This window comes from Lepisosteus oculatus, chromosome 5 (assembly GCF_040954835.1).
Source record: "Lepisosteus oculatus isolate fLepOcu1 chromosome 5, fLepOcu1.hap2, whole genome shotgun sequence".
Lineage (NCBI taxonomy): Eukaryota > Metazoa > Chordata > Actinopteri > Semionotiformes > Lepisosteidae > Lepisosteus > Lepisosteus oculatus.
In genome coordinates this window covers 12,099,071-12,125,967 of record NC_090700.1, presented here as the reverse complement: position 1 = coordinate 12,125,967, position 26,897 = coordinate 12,099,071, and the positions used below count along the sequence as shown (strand labels likewise).

Here is a 26,897-nt window from a genome sequence, read left to right as displayed (position 1 = left end):
GTGGGCAAATAATTAGCAATGGAAGCCAAAGACAAAAGAGTGTCATGCGCAGTTTATTCAGTACAATACAATTTGTAAGGCACTGGTAAAAGCAGCAAAATGTAGGAAACTCTTTGGTGGACAAGATCACTATTTGCAAGGAAAGAAAATTCCTTTGTCCTTTTATGTACAATTGACCTTTCTGTACAGTTCTGTACAACTCTTCTGTACAAACCCAGAACCACAAAACCAATATTAATTTACACCTTTAAAAGCTACATGGAATGAACTAAAAAAACACAATTGCAAGAAGAGGGAAGAGGCGACATCCACATACAACAAAATAATTTCCTTTGTGAAGCAGGACCATTGGCTTAACACACATTCCGTTGCCAGAATTAGGAAAATAACATAAAACCGAAGTCATTGAAGTGTAGACTGGAAGATGCACCACACCGTGATTAAGAAAGCTGATTGATTTTGAAGTGGAATAAGTTTGTTTCCAGTTACACTGATAAAGCTCTCAAGGGGGATTACAACATTGATATACCACACCTCAGGCATTTAGTGATCTGTAATATTCATCTTGGAAACCAACCTGTACTAGCATTCTGATTGAACACTGTTTTATCAAAAAGGGCATACATAAAAAGTAGATACATTCTACAACAATTTGAAATGATCAAGTTCAGAAACATTGACTATTCTCAATCTCTTACATCCTTTCAGACATTATGTATTGAGGTTTCCATTTTTGCGATCCCTGTTAAATCTCCTCTTTTCTCATTTTCACCCGTGATAGCAAATATATTTTATTTTCTTATCCCGATAGTAATCAGACATCTCTTGTTCATTACCTTGTGCTTTATTTGTGTACAGTGTCCTTCCTTGTTAGAATTTTCCTCAGAAAGATAGTGATAGTTTTGTCCGATTCTTAAATTAATTTAATTATTGTTACCATCTATGACATGTTGCCCTAACCTCTCAGATGGGAAAATTGTATTCCTTTGATTTTCACAGGCAGTCGGAGAAGGAAAGAAAATACAAACACAAAAATATGTACAACAGTACAGAATAAATGCAGTGAACAAGATGAATATATGTAGCAAACAAACTTTTCACTTTCCTTGGTCTTTTTCAGACAAAAATTGATTTTCCTTTGCATCTTCATGTAACTCACATAAATGGCTTAATTTAAAAAGGCAATAAAAACTGTGACTCTCATAGTTCTGTATTTCTTCAGCATTCTGGTTAAAACCAAGGTGGCTGTGTTGGTCAACACAGCATCACAATACACTATTAACCCTGGCCTTACATTTTGAATAATGTCGTTAAGGGCAATCAAATTGAAAAGGTGGTTGAAAATTGTCTAGAATGGATTACACCCACCAGAAACAGTGTACAGGCCGGTATAAGAAACAGGTCAAGCTGGTCTTTACCCTGAATGTGTTGCTAGATCTCTTCATTCAGCTGTAACAGCTGTTCTAATTTTCTTGCAAAATTGTGATGGCAGACTGATATAGCCATCAGTGCCATATCTCCCTCGATCTTTTGACGTCATGCTAGAGCACACTATGAGTAGGGGCAACAGCCTTAAGGAAAGCAAGGCAGAAACAAAAGGGCCTCAGAAACAAAGCTCACATTTAAAACCAGACATACAAACAAAGCTGATCACAGGACTAGCTTTTTTTCCCCCATTGTCACCCAAAGAGCAACTTAGTGAAACATGCAAACAACGTCTTCTAACATTTTTCCTCAGATCATCCTTTGTGGTTAATGTAAATATTAAGTGTCATGTGCTTTTTTAATCCCTCTCTGGTAAGTTGGCTTTCACTTTATTTTTCTATTGAACACAAGCTCCAACTGGTAGCTGTATCGATCCCAGTCCTCTTCTCTCTCTCATCACTGTCCCATCTTAGCCACCCCTTTTCAATACGCTGCGGTCTGGATCTCTCAGACTGCAGTTTGGACTGCCAGTGATTCGTACACAGAACAGAGTATTTAAGACTTCTTTGTACGGTAACAAAAACGAAAGCCAAAATAAAGCATACCTACTTTTTTGTGATTCTCAAGACAACTGAAAACTGTCTTTTCGTTTCATCCAGCTGCATGCCCTCGTTCACTTTCTCCATCATCGTCATGGTGCTGTCTCCATTCTGATCCTTCACCTTTTGTCGTTTTGCTTCCTTCAAGCAGTCTTCCCAACATCCTTTGCCCCCAAAACTTTAATAATACCTTCTCACCTTTGCACATTTGTCATCTTCCCCTACATCTCTCACCATGTTCATCTCTCTCCAGGCTCCATGTTCTCCAGCACCAAATTCTTGTGCTTCCAAGTGTAAATTCCTTGTAGTAAAAGTGCTTGCCATGTCCTAGATGAGTATTTCCACCACATCAGTATCCAGGAGCTCCTGTCTGTATCCAGGGTTGCTGCCGTTTCTGCCCGTCAGGAGTCTGTTATCTGGGGATTTCACTGGAGCTGAGGAGCTCTCTGAACAAAAGATGAGAAAATTATTTCAATAGTTTCGACCAGACAAAAAGGAGTTTTTAAGGCAAATTGTGAAACTGTAGTTCTACTCCCTTCACCCAAAATTTTAAATTTAGTCATATGAACAAGATACTGTATCTTCTTTTATTTAGAATCTGAATTCATCACGAATTTTGATTTTTGCCTAACTCTGGAGGTCGACAGCTTGTGACGAGGAAAGCTAATCAATCACAGAAAGCCCACCTGCAGAGTCAGACAGAAGACCTTAAATCACCCCAATCTCTGTACGGGCCAAGAGAGCAAAGTAAATGCCTGGAGAGCTGTGTCGTTATTGTTTCACTAGGTCTTCCTCACCCATCTTCTCTGAGCCCCCTTTAGTGAGGGTGTGCCGCAGAATGGGGCTGCTGCCAGGGGTGGTTCCCAGCCTGGTCCTGCCAGATATGGGGGCAGCTCTCAGCAGCTCAGGGCTCTTGTCTGTCTGGGTGCTGCTGTCCTTGCTGCCTGTCTTGATGTGGCCCGAGAGCAGAGGGGTGGAGGGCAGGGAGGAGGGAGCAGGGACAAGTTGGAGGGAGGGCAGGAGGTGCTCCATGTTCTCTTTCCCTAGGAGGAGACCTGAAAGATAGAATAGTAGAGCTCAACCCACTTAGCAGGCCTACCTCGTTCTTTAACATAATGATCAGATGCCTAAAAGTATTTTCTTTTGTGTTTGGTTTTTATATTTCCAACTGTACCTTATAGTTTGGGATTGAGAACATGCACCCCTCAGTAGCACTCTATGAGGTACTGCTCTAAAATTACTCTCTATGAGGTCAGTTTCTTTCAGAAAATAGAGGAATCTATGTTCACTCTTAGCTACTCCACATGTTTGTAATTTAATCATGTGTGGCTAATATCCTTCTAAGAGCACAGGAACATAGGTTAATCTCTGGAAAAAAAAATAGCTGCTCCTTACTTTTTCTGTATTTAAGTGAGGTCCTGGCTTTCGAGTGTGGTTGCCTGTCAGCACCTGCGTTTAGTTATCACATTACCCTCACCTGCACTGCCTTTCCAGCCTCTGTCTTCCCTCCTCTCCTCAGGGATCTGGCTGCTGGTCTGAGAGCTCTGGCGCAGATGCAGGCCAGTTGCCACGGAGATGGATGGAACAGAACGGGCGGGGCGCAACAGTACAGCGTCAGTCTTCCCAGGCTCCTTCCTGGAGCGTTGCTGCAGCACCTTGATCATGGCATCCTTCTCGATGATCTGGGCATGGAGGTTCTTTATCCTGAGAAGAAACAGCCACACGGCCTGTCACGGCTGGAGTTTCAGATCCACCGATTACAGTGATTTCGCTGATGTAGATGAACGAGAAACCATTTGCAAAAGACCCATAATTTTTCATGGACCTTACAACTTAAACTTAAAAAGTTATCAGGCTTGTGCTAAGCGTGGGTTGTGCTTAAAGAGTGTTCAGTAACACAGCTGTGCCAATCCTTTAAGAACATAAGAAAATGCATCGAGAAGAGCGAGTCCATTTAGCCCTCGGTAGATCACCGCTGATGCAACTGGTGTTGCATCTACTTCACTTGCTGTGCCTTGCGGTTTTCAGAGGTAAATGTGTGGGCTCCACTCCCTACGGCCTGTGACTTGTGAGGAGTATTTCCATGTCTCTCGGGCATCTGCCTACCTGTGCTCCATATCTTGGCATCTCCGGTTGGCCTGAAGAATCTCCTCCTCTTCCTGCCAGATCCGCGCTTCCAGGGAGCTGTCGCTGTAACTGCCGTTGCGGGAGTGGTTTATTATCGTCGTGTCCCTGTGGACGATGGGCAAAGCCAGAACCGTGCTATTAGAAAATCCCCTCTGCTGCACATTTAGACTTCAAGTAGGAGCATGTCATATAAACAAAAGCCGTGAAGTTGGAAACTGGAAAGCCACAAGAGAAGGCTGAGCAATTTTCTACTCTGGAAAGCCACGAGAGAATGTTGAACAATTTTCTACTCATTAAAATTTCAATCCGTTTCACATTTTTGGGGATCTTTCATATTTTCAAGACGTAAAGGATAAGCTGAGGCAGGTTATTCCATATTCTGCAATTTTAGTGTCTTTCTCCACATTGACATCCACTGTAAACTTGCCACAGTGTGAGCCGGGCAGACTGCTCTGCAGCCGGGCACTCTGCCAGCTCGTTGTACCTCTGTGCCGCGGCGGTGGCTGCGGCGTCCATGGCGAAGTGCCGCATGGCGCTCTCCTCCAGGTACTTCTGCTCCCACTTGGTCATGTCGGCCTCCAGCGCCAGGATTCGCTCCTCCTTCTCCCGAAGCAGCTCCATGAGCGCGGGGGCATTGTATTCTGAGGGGGGGACGGCCTGGGCTCCTCCCTGCCTCTGCACGCGAGAGAGAGAGGGGACGACTATTCTCACCGAGAGCGCCCATCACTGTGACCCTGAATCGAAGCACTGGTGCTCCAGGAGGTGCGAGAATGTATGTTCTCGCCAGCTCACTGCGTTCCCTTGCTGGACGTTTGAAATACTGCTCTCTTTTCAAAGAGGTTCAGGACTACTTTCAAGCTTTTTTTTGCCACCTGAGTCTTTACTGAAGTGTTTTTTTTGTTGTTGTGGCTCCCCCCACCAGACACACACACACACTTTGTTGTTACATACTATACACAAAAGCAAAAGAGCTCCCAAACTAACCCACATGCTCAACTCTGGTTTCTGACAGTACAAAAATCAAACGTGGGCAGTCACTCACTGCAAGGACTCCTACCACACAGTGTGATGCATTATTTGAAACTGAAACGAGACTGGTATGAATCCACATTCACTTCATAGTCTTTACCCAGCACGGCTGAAAGCCTTGCTCTAGGATGGGCATCATTTAAAAACCAATGTAAAGAGCACTTTTTGATTCATTTCATGTGAACATTAGATTTCTGTGTTCACTTTTTTCCCCAACTTAAAATCAGATAGGCCCTTTTCTTGATTTATCTATTATCTTAATTTTTGATCAATCTTAGTTTTTTGTAAAAAAATTGTTCATGTCTTATTTATTTGTCAATACACCCAAAGCTAAGAAAAAAAAAGTAGCAGCCTTCAGTTACGGACAAAAGATTCTCTAAGCTATTTTAATTGGCTTTATGTGCAAACCCAAAACATGATGCTATGAACAGAGGCTAAAAATATAACATCTGATAAGGAATTTTGTTATAAAGTCTTTGAATTTCAGAAACTCAACAATTAAAGACTAAAGGGGGAAGCTAAGGAGCGCTTTGAACATGTTACTGTAAGCACTTTTTAATACAACAATTTACTTTTAATAAAGTTTCCCGAAGCTTTCTTTGAAGCTTAATGTTTGATTTAATTGTATTTTCATGGTAGATGCAATTCAGTCTTAGTCTTGCTTTTTTTCTGGTGTTCTGTATTTATACCCTATAATTATGACTAAAGCAGACAACATAATTGCAGGCATAAAAAAATTCAGAAGCAGAGAATGTGGAGACTCCCTTTTGCGGCAGAAGGAAACTGGCAAGAGACCTTTGGGATATAAGTGTAGATCTATCCACCAATAATTCCTCCTCATTGGTCACTAACCATCTGTGGTTTCTGTTTCATTCCTAGGATTCGGGCACTGTTATGAGCCCTGGAATAACTGTCTTCGGTTTAAAATAAAATAATTCTTACATAGATCTAGACCTGTATATATCTGAAATCAAGATTGGGATGGACCTGCAAAGTTTAGAGAGAAGAGAATGAAGTCCCTCATGAAGTGCAATCACATATACAACTAAGTATTTAAAAAAACAGGATTCTGAGGTGAGTAAAAGAACAATGGCGAATCCTGTTTTCACATCTCGAGTCCTTACGCGAACCGATAGCTCCGGTGTCTGAAATTAAAAATGAATGGCGGTCTCGTTCCTGTCCCTGTCCTGACGTCCCATGGAATGTGGCGTGCAAGCAGGAGGTGGAGGTGGTGAGCGGGGGAGGGCTGAGCCTCACCTGTTGCGTGCGCAGCGACTCCAGTTCCCTCTCCAGCCGCGTGCGCAGCCTCTTCTCCAGCTGCTCCCGTTTCTCGCAGGCCGCCTGCAGCTGAGACAGGGCCTGCTGCAGCTTCTCCACCTTCTCCACGTACACCTGCTTCTTCCGCAGCTGTCGAGAGAGGACAGCCACGCTCAGGAGTCAGGAGTCCGCGCTCGCACGCCCCACACGGCCCTGCAACCTCCAGCCGGGCCTCATGGCTCGGATCACTTTACTGCCACCACTGGCCTTTTCGCCCAACACGCTTCTTATCTTTAAGGGCACAAACAATCTTAAGTACTAAATGACTAACGGGGAGAAGTTAGCAATTGCTTTGACTGAGCTACAGATTAAAAAAAACAGTAATCTCCCTGGAAAGAACCCAGCAAACCACAACAATATTGAAAAAGGAAAAAAAAATATAATGTCCATTGTGATGAATGCACAGGTGCCACTGCAACACAAGCGGAGGGTATTAAGCAGCACCATGGAAACGCAAGGGCCTACATTTTACCTCCTCCTCCAGCTTGACTACTTTGCCCTGCGCGTTGTTCAGGGCCTGCTCCAGGATCTCGATGTGCCGCCGCTGGTCCTCATTGGCTGAACGCAAGGCCGCCACCTCCATCTCCAGCTTGTCCCTCTCCTTCACGCCTTCCCTGTCTGGGAAGACACAGGCCTCAGCTGTAATCGTCCACAGATGGTGGGCAAGGGGCCAGATGACCTCTAACCATAAAAACGAACAGCCAGTAAAAGCTGAGTGGGTTAATTCAGAGTTTACATACCAGTAAAGCCTGCAGGTCTGGGGTGTGAGGCTGTTAGAGACCTCAGTAACAGGAAACATCTTATTCACCAAAGCACATTACCAACTAATCAGCACCACCAAAAATTCAGGAATTAATTATTTGTAAAGTGCAAAAGGAGTTCACATGAGTTTGCACATGATAATTCTTGCACTAATCGTCCCTGTATTAATATTTATTATATTTCTCTATATGAATATAGAGTAGAGCAGGCACTATCAGCAGAAATGCAGAATTGCGCACGGACTACGGTCTTGCTATCACTAGGCATCCCATGACTATCACATCTGATCCATCTGCATAACTGTTTTCAGACTGTAGGGGCTACAGTGCCACAAATTCCAGGAAGAAATATCGTATCCATCAGCAGAATGACTGTAGCTCTCAGTCTCTGCATGAAAATGCTCTGAATACTCAGAGGCCGTTCAGGGGCCATGCTGAAGCTGAGAGTCTCAATCAATATCTTCTGGAGGCCAGATAACACGGCAGCGGAGACTGGTAGAGTGTTTTAATTACCAAAGAGTGACACTGTGACTTTGACGGCCATAACAGAAGATAAAATGTGATTAAATGGGTCAAGGTGGGTGTTATACTGACTGAATGGCGGAAAGTGCCATTGTTACAGATTGAAGAGACTATTATTGCTCAGCAATACATTAACGGTCTTTGTGTTTCCTACAGCTCATTTCGCAATGTCCATTTTGCAGTAGGACAAAGCAATTCAAGAAAGAGCTAGATTTACATTAGAAAAACTATCAAACATTTGAGGTCTTGATGTCCAATAGTCCAATAGGGTATCTGTCGGTCTAACTCACCAATGCCATCAAGAGGAGACAATTTTAAGTACTCAGCCTTAACCAGGTGGCTGTAGTAGCACAAGAAAAGTGGCAGAACATCCCACAGCATTCCGTCCAGAGGCTGATCAGGTCTGAGAGTCAACAGTGCCAGTTGTGTGTTAATACTCATACCTGACTCTAACTATGCAATGTTTTTATTTTTACAATGTTTTATACAGTAAATGTGATTCTCTGATATACTGATTTTGTTCACAGTGATATCAATTTTAAAGATATTTGATTACAGTGTTGCATTGCTATTTTTAGAGGAAAAAATGTGAAAAAATATTGCAATATTTTGCACACCAGTGCACCTGCCCACATGTACTGTATACTGTATGCACGTTTGTATTTTTAAACACATACGTTAGTACAGGGGAATTTCATGTAGAAGCAGAACCCATAAATGTTTGTTATCCAAAATTCTTACACAAGAATTAGGACCTATGTGAAGAACTGTGTATTTATGAAGTATGAAGAGGCACGGGGAGGAGTAGATGTCTTTCAAGTGTTGCACCTCCCAGATTCTAATCAGGACTCTGGAGCACATTGATGAGAGGCCTCAATTCCAAATGAGGAAACTGCTGACATTTTCATTTTGCGGCCCTGCATGCCGCTTTGTTCTATAAACGCAGCAGCAGGTTCAAAGAGGGGCCAGCAGACAGTGCTGGCCTTGGCAGCTTAACAAAACACGGACTTCTCTCTCAGGCATGGACGGCATGCCCTGTAACCCAATTTAGATAGGTGCACAGGACGGGAGAGCTGTTAGCATACTGATGCCAGGGAGATGAAGGGACTGCTATCACTCCACAGGAATGGGTGCTCCAAAATAGTGATGACTGACAACTTGCTTTTGGTCCTCTGCCATGGTTCAACTACCATCCGACTACTAAACCTTAAGACTTTCTTTGCAAGATAACAACTGCTTACAGGTTACTCTTCTTTGGCTTAACAATGATGTAGCATCAAAATAAAAGTAATTCTGTCTCCTAGCCATAGACCCACATACAGTATTTCCGTTTTACATTCTTTAAATCTCACCGCCTTACAGACACATTCTAGTCGAGAACAGAGAGGAGGAATCTTGACTCATTGGAGACAAGAGCTGGAGTAATCTATGAAGGTGCATCAAGAGCAATATGTATACGGCAACAGCAAGATACTGGCTTGTCCTTGGAAAGCCATCTGTGCTTCTACCACATGGCAGCACAAGGGAAGAGTAACCATATCTTAACAGAAATTAAATATAATCAAATACTTTCATGGTGCATAATGTCTGCAATGGAAAGTAATAAGCACATAAGAATTGAATTAACTTTAACAGAGCATTGGAATTGTCGGGTATCCTTTACAAGGGTCGAGCATTTAGATAAACACATCTCACTTTACCTTTAGACACCTTTAAGGTATCATAAGGGCACAGAAAAGGAAAGTGAATCGCTTCTTTAGCGTTAATGGAAATGCCCTACACCTACATAAACCCAGAAAGAAATGAAATAGCACAGCTTGGGCTTATTTATCTGCGCCTGTGAGCCAGCCCACGGTGCTGTACAGTATTTATTTTGTAAAGACTGATTTTTCTAGGCTCACAGTGCATGGCTAAAAGCACACAGAGATCACAAACCATGCCTCAGAGCGTAGCCAGAGTGGTCGTGCTTCAGTCTGTAGGTCACAGCCATGTAAGAACGTCCCCTCCTGTGAGCTTGCATGCTTGAGGCATTTCTCTAATAGCAAGTCAGCATTTCAGGCCAACAGTGCAAAATACCAGAGAGTTGAGAGATGAATACCAGGATTAGTCTTAGCGATTTTCAGAACTGGCTGGTGGCAGGGCTAATCGGTTCTAGAATAAGAACAACTGCGCTGACCACTTACTTATTTAAAATAACTCTAATTGTGTTACCTTCTTCATTTATGTGAAAGGACTCTTGAGTTTCTCAGTGTTTTTCTGTCCCCCAGGCTATCTTGCCCAGTGCCAAAGAAGACGATGGCTTACAAATCCTAGTTTTTAAGGTCCAAGACAAGCTAGTCACATTCCAGTCTCATCTTAAAGACAGCATCTAAAAACAGCAGCTATTGCATTCACTTCCAATCATCTTTTCAAATTTTATTTTTTTTAAATCTTTAAAGATTTAATTCTTACAGTATGTCATAACACTAGCATGTGTTATAATGATTAGTACTAGTAAACTTGAGAAAGAATATCCCACAAGTATGCACAAATAAGGCATTTGACACGCCAAGTATAAAGAGCGTGCAATGATAAGACTATTTTAAGGTAGAGTTGCAATCGTAGCACTAGCTGAGAGATTAATCCAGTTCCAATTCAGGAAAGAAATCATGTTGCTTTAAGTAGTGCTGGTGGACCTGTAGGTGGCAGCCTTCCCCCGGACCAGAATTTCCAACCTAACAACCCACTATGGTGACAGGGGACATGATGCTTTGATTGAGATGTTAGACCAAAATCCTAACTACTTGGTCAATAAAGATCCTATGGACACCTTTCTGTGCCAAGCACAGGGGTATTAACCCTAATGTCTTGGCTAAATTTCACTCTGGGCTTGGGCAATCTGACATATCTAAAATTGTTAATACCTCAAACACAGACACGATCACAGTCTACATCAACTTCACAAGCCAAGTGGCCTCTTTTCTGACTAACAGAGACATTCATGACAGCCCCCATACGACCCTAATAAACTTAAGCTAGAGACAGGTGTTGTTTGCCAAGACTCAAAGACTGTTATGAGAACACTCACATTTTTCTAAATGTTCACCAAGTGAAAATTAAACAAGAAAGCTTTGATCCAAAATAGCCATCTATATTTCTAAACATAAAGATTTTTTTGTTTGTTTTTAGAGCTGTACATTTGAACAGCTCTGTGTACATTTGTACGCATTTTTGGAAAGTAAAAATCTGCAGCTCCGTTTTGGTGGAGACATTTTTTTATTTCTCTGTATATAGTGAATTCTCTCTCAGCCCAGCTGTGTTCTCATCAGTGATTAGCAGCAGGAGGAAGTGTGTTGAGCAGTCAGAGGGCATGGGATTACCTCTTTCTTAGTCAATGCTTGCCCAGGGGACACAGCCATCATTAATTACAGCTGCCATCTCTAATAGACCACAGAACTAAGAATGAGAGGGCATGACCACTGCTAACCCTCACTGAATCGTAAAGGCCGAAGATATTGTTTGACACTTTCAAACCTGAGGCAGACACTCAAGTGCATCCAACATGGCAGACTGTCATACAACTGCATTTCTATGGAATGCACATATTTAAAATGACCAGACTTACTAACAATATTATACGCGATGAATTAACATAATATAACAGACTGTTCTTTTTCCAAAGACTATTGTGAGTCCATCTTACTTAACTAAAACCAAGTGTCCTGTGAGCTTACAGTAAGTTTAAATTCATGAAGGTAGTGGGAACAATTCCTGCTCATCTTTAATGATGGCCAAATTGTTGAATGCATCTTTACTGTTGTGTAATGGCGGTGAAACATTCCATAGCTTGGTTTCTCCAGCAATGTACATAAATGCAACATATGAGACACATGATCTGAATGTGAGCTGTGTAAAATTCTTCAAAGATTATGGTCTATTCAGCTTTCAAGTGTTGCATTATCTGATCTGCTGTGAGTAAAAAACAAAACTTAATGGTACCATTGTAGTACCATTTAATTTTTATTCATTTAATTTTATTTGTCACAATTGGCCTACAGCACTATCCCACTTTTTCAGCCACAGCTTAAAAACAAATTATACATATATAGCTCCAGAAAAAATGCACTGTAAGAGCAATCTGGAGAAAGCCTTGAACATGAGTGCATTAACGCAAACTCTGTTATTCCAAGAGCATGATCTTGAGAAGCTGAATACTCACTCTGTGAGAGATAAAGACCTTCTGTCCTGCAATCTTCACTCTCCTCCAGGTCCCTGCTGGCCAGCTGCCTGTTGGCAGTTTCTAGGCGATCTGCACACAAACAGGAAATGCAATAAAGCCAACAATTCTTAAATAAGACAGATGCACTCTCAAGGATGGAATTCAAACACAGCCCCCAGGACAGCTTGACTACAGCTCCTGTTATCACCAGTCTGGGACCACCTCATGTTGCTGCAAACTAAACTAGCATGCATGTGGGACTGATCAAGCCTTTAAAACTGGTATGTATTGTAAAATACATGACAAAGAAATCAGAAATCAATACCCATCCTCTAAACCCCAAAGAAATCAATTATTCAAAACCACATGGAGGACATATGGTTTTTGCATGGTATATTTAGGGAAACCATAATATGACCTGGACAGTAAAAATATATTAAAAAAGAAAATACGGGGAATGGTGTGAAGCATCCAGATTATTCCTTGATCCCCCTTTAAATTTGAGCACATGCCATTTTGGGGTCTTCAGAGTTTAGTTTACAGACCATGGTGGTGATCTCTGAGTGAAACTGGGATGAAGTGAACAGCAGAAAGAACATTTTTCTAATGAGCACATTTGTGCAAATGGCAGGCAGGAAAAGTAATGAAAAGGGTCATCTAAAATTGGATAAAAGAGTCTCCAATTTAAAGGAACTGTGAGGTTTCTGAGCATTATGCATTAGACAGGACAATCTCCTGAACACAGAGAGGGTAGAAGCCTGAGGCTTTTTGGTTTGTGTCCTGACCTCTCAGATCCCTGTTGAAGTCATGCAGTCTGCGGATCTCTCCCTCCAATTTGTTCTTCATGGCCTTGTCCAGCGATTCTCTCCTGGAGGAGCTTTTCACCAGGCTTTCATAGGCCTCTGAGATCTTCTGGATCTCCTTCTCAAACTGAAACACAAAACTCACTGAGCACAGCCCTTCACAGTGTGGAGCCATGGTCTCTGTGGGATTACTTGTGTGGTGAACTGCTGCACACCCCCATACATTCTTAACCACAGACTCATTACACGACAGGGCAGGATTACTTGTCTGGAAACTTACAGAACACCATGGGCTGGTATATTTGTGAAAAGGCTACTGATATTAATAAGCTCAGTGGCAGGATATTTTAGCAGTGCAGAACATCCAGAATGATTTAACTCATTATTTAGAAGCATCTTTACCTTAGCTATTCATTTTTTAAATCTGTACAAAGCAGCTGTAAGGCATAAAAAATAATTGTGATATAAGCAACTTCAATGTGTAAAATGGCCTTTATGCAGGGATATTTGTAAAAAAAATACTAAGCATGCTAACTGGTCCAATTTTATATTTTAGCTTGTCTTTTTTTACATTACCATGGTAAGAAAGCAACAGTTTGTGGATGTGACATAGGTAAATTAGTCATGTTGTACTCTGGCATGCAAACCTATGCGAGAGAAATTCAATTTTGACCACACTCATCTATATTACTGCTGGAAAGCATTTATTAACAAATGCCCCATCCACCATTTATCTTATGTTTCCAGATGAGCAAGTTTAAAATATGACTCTCTACACATAGCTGCCAGTCCAGACCCACACACTTGTGGTGTATGGACAGCAGGAGCATTATCAAAGACACTTTTGTTTCAAGTTTTTATATGGGAGAGGAAGAGTGATCTGGCAATGAATCAAGCTCAGGTTTCTACTCAGTCACCAGTGAGCTGCTAGTGTCCCTTCAAGACCCACTCTCTGCAACACTTGCTGTTTGTGACGCCACAGAGATACACAGTCCCACCCCCTTTATCAACAGTTCTGGTTGCCAATGCTCTCCAATGGCACCCTTAATGTGTCACTTTATTAAAGTTTCATTTTTCTATTGTTTTTCCCTTTCACAGGCTTCTGCTTTGGGTCCTGGGTTTACTTTTTTTGTGTCTTCCCGATAGGAGGACAGGTTGTTATTTTTTCATCTGCACTTGTCGATCATTTATCTCGACCTCGAGATAGATCCAGGCACGCATCTGTATCTAAGCCAGATCTAACAAGTAATAAAAGCTCCCCTCCACACCAGAAAGTCATAAAAAGAAAAGCTGGAGTTGGAGATTTGGCAAAACGTAAATTAAAAAATTAAAGAAACTTAAATACTAAGCTGATGGTAATTTTCTAAAAACTATACTGTAAATACAGATATACAGTACTTTTCTACTTCAGCAGCAAATCTCTAAATGCAGTTGGAAAATACCATCTGACTTACAAGACGCGGCTACATATGGCGAAAGGGAAAAGGGGCAAAAGAAAGATCGGCAAAACTCCATCAACAAGAACAAACAACCGAGCTGTAATAGCTACCCGCTGCAGCTTGGAGGCTTTCTCACAGTAGCTCTGCATCTCCTGGCGCAACGACGTGTTCTCCTCAGACAAGATCTCCACCATCTGCTGGGCACGGGTCACAATGGCAAAGGCATCTCCCGGGAGCTGCTGGCTGGTGTGGGCGAGCGACGATGGCGGTGGAGGAGGAGGAGGCAGGGACCCCGACTGCGAAGAGGCCTGCGAGGACATGGGGCTGTGCTGTTGTGAGGCCGGGCTGCCGAGCGAGGGCTGGAACTGTCTGGGGAAAGAGAAGAGCTGAGCTCACCTCCAAAGGACCCAACCAGCCAAGAGGAGAAGACGTCCTGCTGCCTACCGGTTCAAGCAGTGTAATTTCTTAACGCCGGAGAGCAAAGGCAAAAACCACACGCATGGATGCAGGATTTCAGAACTGGCTCTCTTGAAAAAGGTTAAAAAAAGGTTTGCCAGCAACCATATCACCCTGTATAACACATAACTGGCAACCCACTGAAGCTATGCAGGTGTGAGCCTGGTCAGTACCTGGATGGGAGACCTCCTAGGAAAAACTAAGGTCTCTGCTGGAAGAGGTGTTAGTGAGGCCAGCAGGGGGTGCTCACCCTGTGGTCTATGTGGGTCCAAATGCCCCAGTATATTGAAAGGGATACTATACTGTAAAAAGGCGCTGTCCTTTAAATGAGACGTAAAACTGACTGTTTTGACTCTCTGTGGCCATTAAAAATCTCAGAGTGTTTCTTGAAAAGAGTAGGGGTGTAACCCAGGCGTCCTGGCCAAATTTCCTATTGGCCTTCATCAATCATGGCCTCCTAATAATCCCCATCTATGAATTGGCTTCATCACTCTGTTCTCCTCCCCACTAAGAGCTGGTGTGTGGCGAGCGTACTGGTGCACTATGGCTGCTGTCGCATCATCCAGATGGGGCTACACATTGGTGGTGGTGGAGGGGAGTCCCCATTACCTGTAAAGCGCTTTGAGTGGAGTGTCCAGAAAAGTGCTATATAAGTGTAAGGAATAGTAATAATTTTTATTATTATTATTATTATTAAAAAAGATTAGAAATGAGAAGAAGCCATTCCGCCCTCTCTCTACCCATTTTGTTGCTTGTAATTAATTGATTAGAGCATCTCATCCAGTCATTTCTTGAAAAAAGTCACTGCATCAATGTATTGACAACATAGCCGGGCAGCTTGTTCCAGACTCCCACAACCTGACTTTTTGATTTTTGTTCTTGTGCTAAATTTCTTGTTGGCATCAATGCATGTCTATCTGTGCCAGTGGTTTATGGGTAATCAACAATTCCATCTTCTTAAAACAACATATCTTGGATCATGGGGGTGGGCGGTTCCTAGTGTCTCCATGTTGGACTATTCTCACAACTAACTAGCTATATTCTGAAACAGTTTTGATTTATAGCATTCCTAGAGCTTCAGGGTATTGTATAACCTCTTAACAGTTTTCTCTTCAAAATAAAGTTGCTAGCACAAATTAAAAATACATACTGTGGTTTACTGCACTGAATAGCTAAATACATTTTACCTCTCATTTCCGGCTTTGATATGCATAAGGGTTCTCTTAGAACTCAGGATAAAATAACTCGCAAATGTAGGAAATGCTTATACTGCATAATAAAATTGTGCTTATGGAAAGCTAGTCCACAGGAATGGTGAACTGGACTAAAACATAGCAGCAGATTTAAAATGCAGTCACAAGATGTCAGAAACACAGGTCATGGTATACTGTTTCTCTTCAGGCAGAAAGCATTTAGAATTGCTTATATTATTCTTTTTTTATCCTGAGCTATAATTATGACTGGACCGTGAGAAAGTCTTGCCATTTCAGGAGTGTTTGTGAGGAGCAGAGATCTGCAGATTTTCAGCTCTTCTGTTAGACATGTTCTGATCCTCTGTAAATACACTATGGAGACAGACTGAAGATCAATAGGCTACTTATTGAAATTTAGTCTGAGGTTATATAAACTGCCATTTCTTCCTCCCCTTTATATCCAATACTCCAAGAAATAAAACAAGTGCTACAAAAGCTATAAAAGCAATATACTCTACTCTGGCAGAATGTTTCTTTTAAAAGACTTTGGGAGGGAGCTTTGACATATAAGGCTGTTATAGTTTAGAGAAGGCCTTAATACTTTATTTCTGCCTTGTTCTGATGTATTAACCTTTAAATTCCTTAAATAAAAGAAACTCCTTATATGTCAAACAGCAATTATTATTTTAGGTTAAAGACAGAAATGGGAAATTGGCAGAAGTTAGATGACTTTGAAAACTGAAGCAAGAATTGATAAGATTTTAACTCAATACATCTCCTGTGTGTACATTTGCTTTAAAAATATGTGCTGTTCTGAACACTGACCATTTACCTGTAATTAGTACTTTTGTATCTTGCTCAGAAACACCTGACATTTTAACTATCAGTGTATCCTACTGTAAAAACAACTGAACTCTGTTAAATTCTCTTTTTGCTGTTCTACGCAGGTTTAAGGTGAAAAACCTATCTGTGATTTTTGGTACTGTAATTACAGTGAAGCTAACCAGATGAGAGAAGAGAAGGCCCCTACCTTGTGCAATACTCCGGAGGTGGTTGGTATCTTACGAAGGTGACCTCCGTCTTCATCGACTGAGGTGCAGGATACATTTTGGGCAAGTCCAGCATTGCTCCTGAATGCTGGTCGCTGAAGAAGTGCCCAGTGTCAAGAGGCTTGCTCGTGGGGGACAGGGCCTGCTTTGTTTTGTAGGGGTACTCGGGAGGGGGGCCTCTGGGGTCCCCTCCCTTTCCCGAAGGCGGCTGGGAAGAAGAAGGAGCCGATACCCCTCCTCCACTCTTGAACCCTTTGCTGGCTGTGCTCTGGGACGGCAGGCTGCTGCTCCCAGATCCCTGCTGGTGCTGCTTGGCCCCGTTCCTCTCCAGGGACATCTGCATGATCCGTTCGCTGAGAGAGCGCACGTGGCCCTCCTTCAGCAACTTTAGGGCTTCATCGTTGTGGGGTTGCCCCGTGCCGGACCGGTTCACAGTCGCCCTCCCTTCCGTCCTGGCTTTCTGGGTGGCAGCAGCGCTGGAGGTGGGAGCTGCTCCAGAGGGCACGTAGTAGCCCGAGCCGATGGAGCTCTGCTGGGGCTGGCCACGGAAGAACTGTGACTGGGCCTTCGCTTCCTCGTAGGTGGGCAGCTCCTCGTTGTTCTGCTGCGGCTGAAGGGGCCGGGTCCCCTGTTTCTCCATGGAAGTGTTATCCACCTGATGCTCTTGCCCCTGGGGTTCCTGCCGTGCTGACTGGTGGACCATTTGTGGGTCTTCTTGGAGGAGGTTCTCGGTGGAAGAAAAGGTACTGGTGACGTTGCTCGGGGAGAGGCTGGTGCTTCCTGTGGCTTGGTGCTGATGTTGCTGCTGCGGCTGCTGTGGAGGTTGGGCTTGCGACGGCAGCTGCAGTGGCGGTTGCTGCTGCTGCATGGCCAGCAGGCTCACGTTGTCGCTCTGATGGCCACCATACCATAGGTGCTCTTGCATCAGGCGCTGCAATACTGTACCAGAGGCCACGTCCTCAGAACCTCTCATCTCACACTCTGGGGGACTGAGGGAGCTTGGCGCAGGACAGAGGCTGAAATGGGGCTCCTCACCTGCACGGAAATCAGACATGAGTTCAGCTGTAAAGAACATCACTAATTCAAACAAGTCACATCATTCAAACAATAGAGGTAGCAGCCATTTTTACAATTCTTCCTTTCCTCAGCAAAGTAACGAGTCCTGATGGAGATTTGCAGTTTACGGATTTGGAAATGCCTTTAATGTCAATGTCATCAAGATGGTTGACCCTAAAAAGCAATGATACACCAAGATCTGCATCTCTGTTGGAAAAACACAGTATAATGTTCTAAGAGAAGAAAATTGAACATAGAGAAATGGCTTAAGATGTGGTTTCTGAACAAATTTCATTTATTCTGGCAGTGCCTTGTTTGTTTTCTTTACCTGATTCCCTCTCTCCTCTGGTGAGGAACTCTGCTGTTAAAGAGGAGGGTTCATGGTTGTTTGTATATGTGGTGCGCTCAGGATAGCAATAGACAAAGTCATCCAGGATGCCAAGAGGACTGTGCAGACTGTGATAGCCAGGAGAACCTGCAGAACAAAGAAGAGGTTTTCCGACTGATTCACTGTAGTGCTAAACTGGACACGTTTTCTTGAACTAAGCACTATCAAACAAATTCAACACAAGAACTGGAGTTCTTTTTTCCTTAAAGATAGTACTGCTCATCAAGGGGCTGTGACCACAGTTAGTTAAAGTTAGTTTGTACTATGGGACTGTTACCTTTGGAAACCATACAAAACAACAAGTGACCTGTGAAATCAGATATTAACAGACAGGCCCACTTATGCTAAAGCTCCATGCCCATAAAGCAGGCCTGCACCTAATATAAACAATTACTAACACATTCAGAGCTGAGTGAAAATCCATACAGGAGAACAAACAGAGGTCCAGAAAGGGCTAGTTTTCTTTTTGCAGTAATTAGTTGCTTGGCAGCCAACGGCACTCTCTTATCCGTCTCCCTTTACTGATATCCGATGATAATGGCAATTAGCTCTATTATCAATATTATTATTCATGATATTTGTGTTTATTCATTTTTCATAAATAGTTTGTGTGTTCACTTTGTGTTTCCTCTGGGTGCTCCGGTTTCCACCCGTGGTCCAAGAACATATTGGTACGTTACATGACTTCTTGGAAAATTGGCTGTTGTGCACAAATGTGAGTGTGTGCATATCTTTGGGTCTTCCACGTACCTGTTGCTCGCCCGGTTAGACTCTGGCTCCCCCCATGACACTGAATTGTTAGAAGCGGTTGGAAAATGGATGTATTCATGGAATGAGTACCCTGTCGACATCAAACTTGTAGACGTTGCCACACAAAACAGAATTGTATTTAACATGATTCCACCTATTCTCATTTACATTTGTTCTAACTTGTAAACTGCAATGCAACAGTTAGAAACGAATAAAAACTGCAACACAACAATTTCAATACTGAATTTAGTCACAACGCAGCTTGGGTATCTTGAACTAAGATTTCAAACAAATTCCAAACCTTGTAAGTAGCACATACGCTCTGTATAATTTTTTCTAAAAAATGTGAAAAAGAAAAATTATAATAGAGTAAGGTAACATGGCAATTCATTTACCTACAGTAGAAACATTACTGGTTTTCTGGCATTATTGTCATCAAGGGGAAATTTCTCCAACAATTGGAAACAGACCAGTCTGATAAAACCATACCATGTAAATTGGGCAGCATGTGACACAGGCTCTTGGTTCTCATGACTTGAAGTTCCTCAGGATGTGTACAGAGTTTTAGCAGCTACAGGACATGTGTGATCACTCCCAGCACAAAAACCCTCAGAGCACTTTATGTTTAATAACATCAGAAAAAATGAAGATGAGAATTCCTTATTTGACTCTGTTGAAACAAAGTCAGGCATTAAAAAAAAACTTTAGAGCTTGACTAAATCAAAACACCAATCCATCTGCCCAATGCAAAGTCCCAGCACACTACTCAATGTTGGTTTTTCATTGAATAGCTATAAGAAATTATTGGTTGAACAGAATACTGCCCTCAAGCTTTGTTCTTGATACATGATCTACAGGTGGGTAACTTTTTCCTCTATATACATTAGATTTGGATTTTAGCCCCAAAAAGTCCTCTTCTTCTTCCTCCTTACACTATGTATCATTTCTATTATTGTGTGTCAAAAACAACAACCACCATCAGGTATTCATATAAAAAAGAGCCTTCCTTTAAAAGCACATTTCACGATGCAACATTCTGTTTAAATGCAAATCTGTGCATAAATAAGGCCTAATCATTAATGACTTCTCACATTGTGTATCTTATGGCAGTGGTGGGACATACTGATTTCTGGTGTTACTCCAGCTGAAGACAGGCAGACGAAGGAGAAAACTGCAAAGGTCTTGGGCATCAGAGCCACGCATGAACCCTTCCTATCTGGGATGCATTCACCTCGATGGATGGCGGAAATGCACATGGGGGGAAGGTGTGTACATTGGCAATGTGATGCCTTTGACCTCTAGGTCAGTGACTCAGTATTGTTGCAGTCAGTTTGATATTTCTTAGCATCTGCTTTGTAGGGAATCGTCGTCTTGATGCATCGCACCAGCAAACCCACTTGAAGGTGACAAGACTGGCAAAGCAGTGACAAGAGCAGAGCAGGCACCTTTACATTTGAACATAACAAATTACAAGGGTTTTTCTTCAACAAAACGGCATGGAAGTGATTTATTTGATGTTTATGAAAAGATACAAAGTATTACATGTGGTATTCCTTTTCTAATTAGAAGATGTGCTTTTTCCAGCTTTGGTGATCCAACGATATACCCTAGAAGATGCCCATGGAAGGTCTAAACTGCCCTCTCTGTGATCAGGTATGATTTCAATGACCTTTTTTTTATTCATTGATGTTTATTAGTTTTATCTTGATGAGAGCAGGGATACAGAAGTTTTTAAGGCTGTCCTTTCCTGAGAAAATATTATGTGACCAGTGTGGAGTAAGCAAAAAATCTTCCATTGCCGAGCACATTTACAGCAATTCACATTCTTTTAATTGGGTCAGAAACATCAAATAAACCAGACATTACTTCATAAAAGCATAATATAAATCTAAAGTTCTGGTATTTTCAGTCTTCTTTTTGATCTTCTCCATGAGATGAATAGTATAATGTGGATAACTTAAATTTCTGATAGTCTATTTTGGGGGGTTCAAATTAAAAATTAAATGTTCCTGTGCAAACCTCTTGAAGATTTTGTACTCTCCAAGTCAAAAATTAAAATTACATTTTAAAATCCCAAGGTGTGTATGAGTATTGCCAAAAGAGTTATTACATTACAAAAGTGGTTTTATTTATTTAAATGACGACACTTTTAGTTTTTATAAAAATGAGGGACCCCTTGTCGCAATGAAGCAAGGTCTTAATGTGAATCCTTTGGTGGTTAAATATCACTGACGGACTTCTAACTACACAAGGGACGCTCCACAAAAAGGCAGATGGCTGTCATCTCCCGTTAAATGTCTAGAAAAAAGACAAGGTCCTGAAACAACCAAAACTATGAGCAAATACTGTGTTTCTGAAAAACACATTTTGGCCACAAATTAGGTTTTAAGTACTTTCCGACGCATTATACCAAAGTTGAAACAAAAGCTACTAAGGAACATTCCACCACCCAGTGACACTATTTCAGAGTATAAAATAAAGTAAACTTGTCAGAGCTATTGAAATGTAAAGCGTCTTCGGTGTATTTCATTAGATTATTTAAGATTTCGAAAACCATTCGAGTTATCTTAAATTATTTGGAAACAAATGAAAATGTAATAAAAAGGACATAAGATCATCTTTATTACTATGGAATGCAGAATTAAAACAAATTAGTAAACTGGGTTACATCGATACCATCTGCTCTTAAACATACCTAAGCCTAAAGATGAATTAAGGTTACAGTGCATCCAGGACTTCTTCCAGCTTTTAAACAGCTCACATATTTAAGGTGTTCAACTTTATCTAAAAAAATCTTTAACCTGAAGTCAACAAGCGCACAAATACCAACAAATGTTGAAACTGGGACTACAAATTCTTGTGCTAAATACTTGAAAACCAAGAGACTTATCAGCATGGACACGATTGTACTTTTCTCCGATTTTGGAAAACAATCTGCTGTTAATACGTAAATGCAGATTACATTTTTGGGCAATTACATTCTGACGAAATCAGGAGATAAACTAGTACGACCGAATGTTCTGAATTTGGATGCCGAAATAAACATTTTAAAAAAATCACGGAACAGCTTAGAATGTTCTTCTGTATTACAGCAACATAATAATAAATGCAAAGAAATTCTGCTGCAGTACTTTTCCTCAATACACACAGCCCCTAAGAGAAGACCAGCTCAACAGTACGCTATCATAGTACAGTAAAAGCCTAGCAGAGTTAGTGCATACTATTGACAGACACAGAAAAGTTCACTTTCAGCGGCACGAAGGGCACAGTCTAACTCTCAATAAAGTAGTTACTATTTCTATTTTTTTTATTATTAATAATAAGTCATACAATCGGTTGTTTCAATAAATTCTACCATTAAAATGGACGAGAATGAATCGTCAGTACAGAATGTAGCTTTTCTCTAGAAACCTGCTGATGAAAATTAAACACTTAATATTTGCTGAAAAATATATAACTTGAATTCAGTAGCTTAGCTGCTGCGAACAATGGGATACAAATTGACATTTCGAGTTCATTGAAATATTGGAAACTGCGGTTTTTTCTTTTTGTTGCCTTTGTAGCCTTGACTTCCCCGCAACATAAAAAAAACAACACTGTAGCCTTTTAGCAGAAATAACATGTGATATGTACCAGTCAGCGTTAGCTAATGACACCCAGGAGCAATAAAACAACAACAAAATACTGATCTTATGCATGAAAAATAAACTTTCTGAAAGGCTTACCCTTTTTACGTTTTTCTTTCAGCAGTTTTCGAAACGTTTCAATAGTCCAGTGAATCGCACAATCTGTCTTCTCTAGCACCGCTAATAATGTACGCAGAATTCGATCAATACTTTCCTTGAAGATGTGCCTGGCATAACGTTTTGAAAACGGTTCTATCTAGACAGAGCGGAGAAGGATAGCCCGACCAACAACAATCAGATCCATTCATAGTGGAATGAGAAGAATGCCTAACTTTTACCTACAGCTAGACCCGCTATTCAGCCTGCTGGGTCTTAAAGCCGATGAAGTTTGAGCTCATCTGAGTTTTGCCATTCTACCGCATGGTCCTAATGTCCACTGAATCTGTTTTGTATTGCCATCCGTCATTTGGATTTCAATGTCCTTAGACAGCTGGTTTTTAATGGATAGGATTGTGTGTTATGTGTTACTTATTAGTTGTAATACTTTACAAGCCGAACACTATCATCCGGTTGCATACTGTACAACAGTACAAGTGCAAGTACAGTGTACGTCAATTTATTTGGTGTTCATTATTTCTTGCTTAAAACACCGTACACACCAGGCAGTTCAGGAAGGTGCTGTGCACTTTCAGTTAAAAATTGGTTCAGCCTAAAAGAACAAATTTGACTTACCTATCTGATCCACGGCAAACTGATTCCCCAGATGTTCCATTTCATTATCTGCAAATAATGAAAATAACATTGCTGGCAAAAACGTATCTGTGTATCCAATACATTAGAGCTGCTCCTGTAATATTGTTCAGCAAAAAGACACTTATAACCTGAATTTAACATAGAGCAAATTGGCATTACAGATTAAAATTAAAATTAAAGTTTGGTATATTCAAATTTCAATATACTGTGATATATTTAGCTTTATATTTCTCAGTGGTTGAACCTGGCATTGAGCATACCATCCTGAAAATCCTATATATTTAACTTAAACCATATTGGCAATGTCAGGTAAAAACAAAAGGATAGCTATCATGGGCCTGAAGTAGGGATTTCTATCTATTCATCTGTATAAATACATATTATCATCGGCCTTGTGCTCACCTCTGAGACTGCTGGAGCAATGGTGGATTCCAATATGAGCCAACCACCGGGCCACGTCCTCAGGGATCCAGTTGTCACCAGGATCCATACTGCTCCTTGTGTTTTGTAGATGCTTCTGGATTTTCAAGGTTTATATTTCAGAAGGAGACATAAGAATCAGATGTTAATTAATGGCCTTTAATCAAAGAATCCCAAGGTGTCTTACTTATGGGAGGGGACTCACTTCCTTCACGAGTGAAGTGCAGCATCCATCTGGTGATGCATAGCAGCCATCATACACCAGCAGCCCCACTAAACAGCAGATTGAGCAGATTAGAGAGAAATTGCTTTACCAGTTGAATCAAGGGGGGGCTTAAGAAGACCAGAGTGGAATTAATTCTGGACAGCTGGGGTTAACACCCCTACTTGTGCAAAGATTGTCATGGCATCTTTAATAACCAAGTCTGCAGTTTAAGATCCCATTTGAAGAACCACACCTCCTGAGTGTTTCCCAGGTCACCATACTGGGTCAATGGCATGGAAGTTCTGAAGTACGATTTTTCATATGATTGTTACAGACAAGGAGGCATATGTAAACCCCTGCATCTAATAACAGTTTAAAACAATTCTTTCAAATAATTATATTCCAAAACATCATAACAACAGACTAGTATGAACTGATCCTTTGTCACTTTCTTTTTTTTTCTGATGACCTACTTCAAAATGCACAGTGTTTCAGTGAAGGTGGATTAGTTGTGCTGTAGCATTATGAGAGTGAACCAGTGAGGCAATTCTGCACTGATTGGAATCATGATATGTATACAACTGTGAATAACGCAACCCATGCAGTTCATATACAGTATATCACCTGTCATGTTGTGTAAAGCAAGCATTTCATGTAAAGGCAATGGGAAAACGCTAACACATTATAATAAAACTATAATTTATAAAGATTCACTTAACCACAAACTAATGTTTGATTAATGTTTAATTGCTGTTCTGCAGATGTGGTTTGGATAAGGAAATGTAATCACCAATGGCATTTATGACTTAATATTGCTTTTTTAATATTAAATATGGGCTTTAAGTGGACATCGGAACATAAGAGAGGTTACAAACGACAGGATTGTGCCCATCTAACACATTTGGCTGCTTGTAGCTATGTGATCCAAGAATCTCATCCAGCCATTTCCTGAAAGATATCAGCTGGGGTATCAGCTACAACATATGTCAGGGTAACAGATGTACTTCTCATTCTGTTCTAGCATAGTTACAAAAGGCCATATTATAATACCGTTCATAAGGAAACCATAATAAATTAACAGACAAGCATATATTTTAGTAGGACTGCAAGAAAGATGTAATATAAGTCCCTAAATAACTTTGAAATTTGTTTATGAAATTTGTTTTTTGGTGATACTTCCAAACTATCTTTCTTTATTGACTGATTTTTCTACCTTGGAAGAGTTTCTATAATTCACCATGGTTATGGTGCTTAAGACAAAGGTCTCTGGAAACAGCATGCTGCAAGAATTTCAAAGCAGCCCATAAAACTCTTTTACTGCTGGAGAGATTAAAGCACTTCTGAGGTGCTTCTAACACCTTCGGAATGCACCTCAGGATAACCACTCACATGGAACTCCAAAGATCTCCATTACATGTTTTTATTAGTTGATGTTAACTCTTTCTGTTAATGCATATAGTAAATACAGGTTCCCATTTGCCGAGGTAATAACCAGTTTCCAAGAAAGAGTAGCACCAATGTGAAAATGTGTCTGAGCAACGGAGCAAAGACAACGGAAAAAGCTCATTTTTACAATTTGGAAAATGTGCCATCCTTAAAAATAAGTATAGCAGTCTGCATATCTTTCTAGAAATATAATAAAGAAAAACTGAATTTCAAAAACACAGTGGGTTAACAGTACAGTTTGAATGTTTTCTGTCACATTTGTGTAATCTGTGGTCTCTAGATAAACACACTCAAATTGAAGCTATTGAAAGATAGCCTGGAGGAAGTAATATAACAATGGCAATATTATGATGTGGAGATAAAAGTCTTTTGATCTTGGCAGTATGCAGTGTATCTGTTGCCCTCATTGTTGTTTAATTGTTTTTGCTTTCTTGGTCGTGAATTACTGAAAGTTTCTTCTACATGTATAAAGTGTGGTTTGTGCATGTGAGGTGGCAGAAGGTGTTTGTCACAAAGAGCAACTTGTCTGGTCTCTTTCTGTTAACTCTGTGCTTCAGAAATTACAATAAATTAAAGTTGTCTTAATCAAAAACAAAAAATAACGCCCTAAAACAACTTATATAATTTTAAGATAATTTTTCCTTTCCCTTTTCAATGTTTACTTTCTCGGGATTGAGCTGGCGAACACAGTAAATACATATTTCCCGGTAAGGGATTCAAAATAGAGAAAAAAAAAACAGCCAAACTCAGTTGATGAAAATAACAAGTTTTCATGGCTGAAGTGGTCTGGCTGAATAAACCTGAATATGCCCTTCAGACTATGTGCATTAAGGCCACCATCTTAAACCCCAATATACACAGTAACAGCACTTACAGACCGCATGCTTGTGCCTGCCTTGGCAAAGCTCATAGAAGGTTTTTTACATACATACAAATATGTATACATAGAATGTGATAAACAAGAATTACTCTCTTTTGATAGTTTCCAGAAGATTCTTACCTGTGTTGTCTCCCACAATCTTGCTGATAAGCACGGTTCCTCTGTGGAGTCCAAACAAAGGGCTTTTTCTGGTTTTGATGTAAAATGTTTGTGAACCAGGCAGGGTGACGCCGGTATCAGAGGTATGCAGCTGTTGCCCAGACTTGCTTGGTGCACACTATGAAAGGCCTTGAAGCAAGTAAGCAGTGCTTTGCCAATGAATCTTCATTGAGCAGTCACACAACTTGAAAGAACTCACACACAAAAATGAGTGACCTTCTCAGCTATCTTTTCCACAGTACCAACACATTTCAAAAGGACAGGATTTGAACTCTGTCTCAGTACTTTTTTTATTT

At 41.1% G+C, this 26,897-nt stretch overlaps 1 protein-coding gene across 3 annotated transcripts; it reads right to left on the bottom strand.

The window, feature by feature from the left end:
* Nucleotides 1-37: 37 nt before the first annotated feature.
* On the bottom strand, nucleotides 38-26,682 carry LOC102689856 (angiomotin-like protein 1). Of its 3 annotated transcripts, XM_015341707.2 has the most exons (16): nucleotides 26,563-26,682; nucleotides 24,117-24,184; nucleotides 23,894-24,008; nucleotides 23,471-23,518; nucleotides 18,303-18,449; nucleotides 16,900-17,953; nucleotides 14,331-14,589; nucleotides 12,764-12,908; nucleotides 11,979-12,068; nucleotides 6,970-7,115; nucleotides 6,438-6,587; nucleotides 4,636-4,826; nucleotides 4,131-4,256; nucleotides 3,502-3,728; nucleotides 2,822-3,079; nucleotides 38-2,470 (listed from the first exon to the last, which is right to left on the bottom strand). In XM_015341707.2, exons 3-16 carry the CDS (start codon nucleotides 23,979-23,981, stop codon nucleotides 2,352-2,354), a joined length of 3,048 nt encoding a protein of 1,015 aa, XP_015197193.2. In that variant the 5' UTR covers nucleotides 23,982-24,008; nucleotides 24,117-24,184; nucleotides 26,563-26,682; the 3' UTR covers nucleotides 38-2,351. The 3 variants fall into 3 exon arrangements, with proteins under 3 accessions (XP_015197193.2, XP_015197192.2, XP_015197194.2); XM_015341706.2 differs by lacking the exon at nucleotides 24,117-24,184 and having other exon boundaries at nucleotides 26,563-26,681; XM_015341708.2 differs by lacking the exons at nucleotides 23,471-23,518; nucleotides 23,894-24,008; nucleotides 24,117-24,184; nucleotides 26,563-26,682 and adding an exon at nucleotides 22,838-22,993.
* Nucleotides 26,683-26,897: the final 215 nt, after the last annotated feature.

Excerpts from the sequence above, each read along its gene's own strand:
- LOC102689856 (XM_015341707.2), bottom strand. The coding sequence starts at position 23,981 with ATGGATCCTGGTGACAACTGGATCCCTGAGGACGTGGCCCGGTGGTTG. Across the intron at positions 18,450-23,470 it reads GTTTGCCGTGGATCAGATAG|GTTCTCCTGGCTATCACAGT; the intron begins GTAAGTCAAATT and ends TTTGTTCTGCAG. Across the intron at positions 12,909-14,330 it reads AAGCCTCCAAGCTGCAGCGG|TTTGAGAAGGAGATCCAGAA; the intron begins GTAGCTATTACA and ends TTTGTGTTTCAG.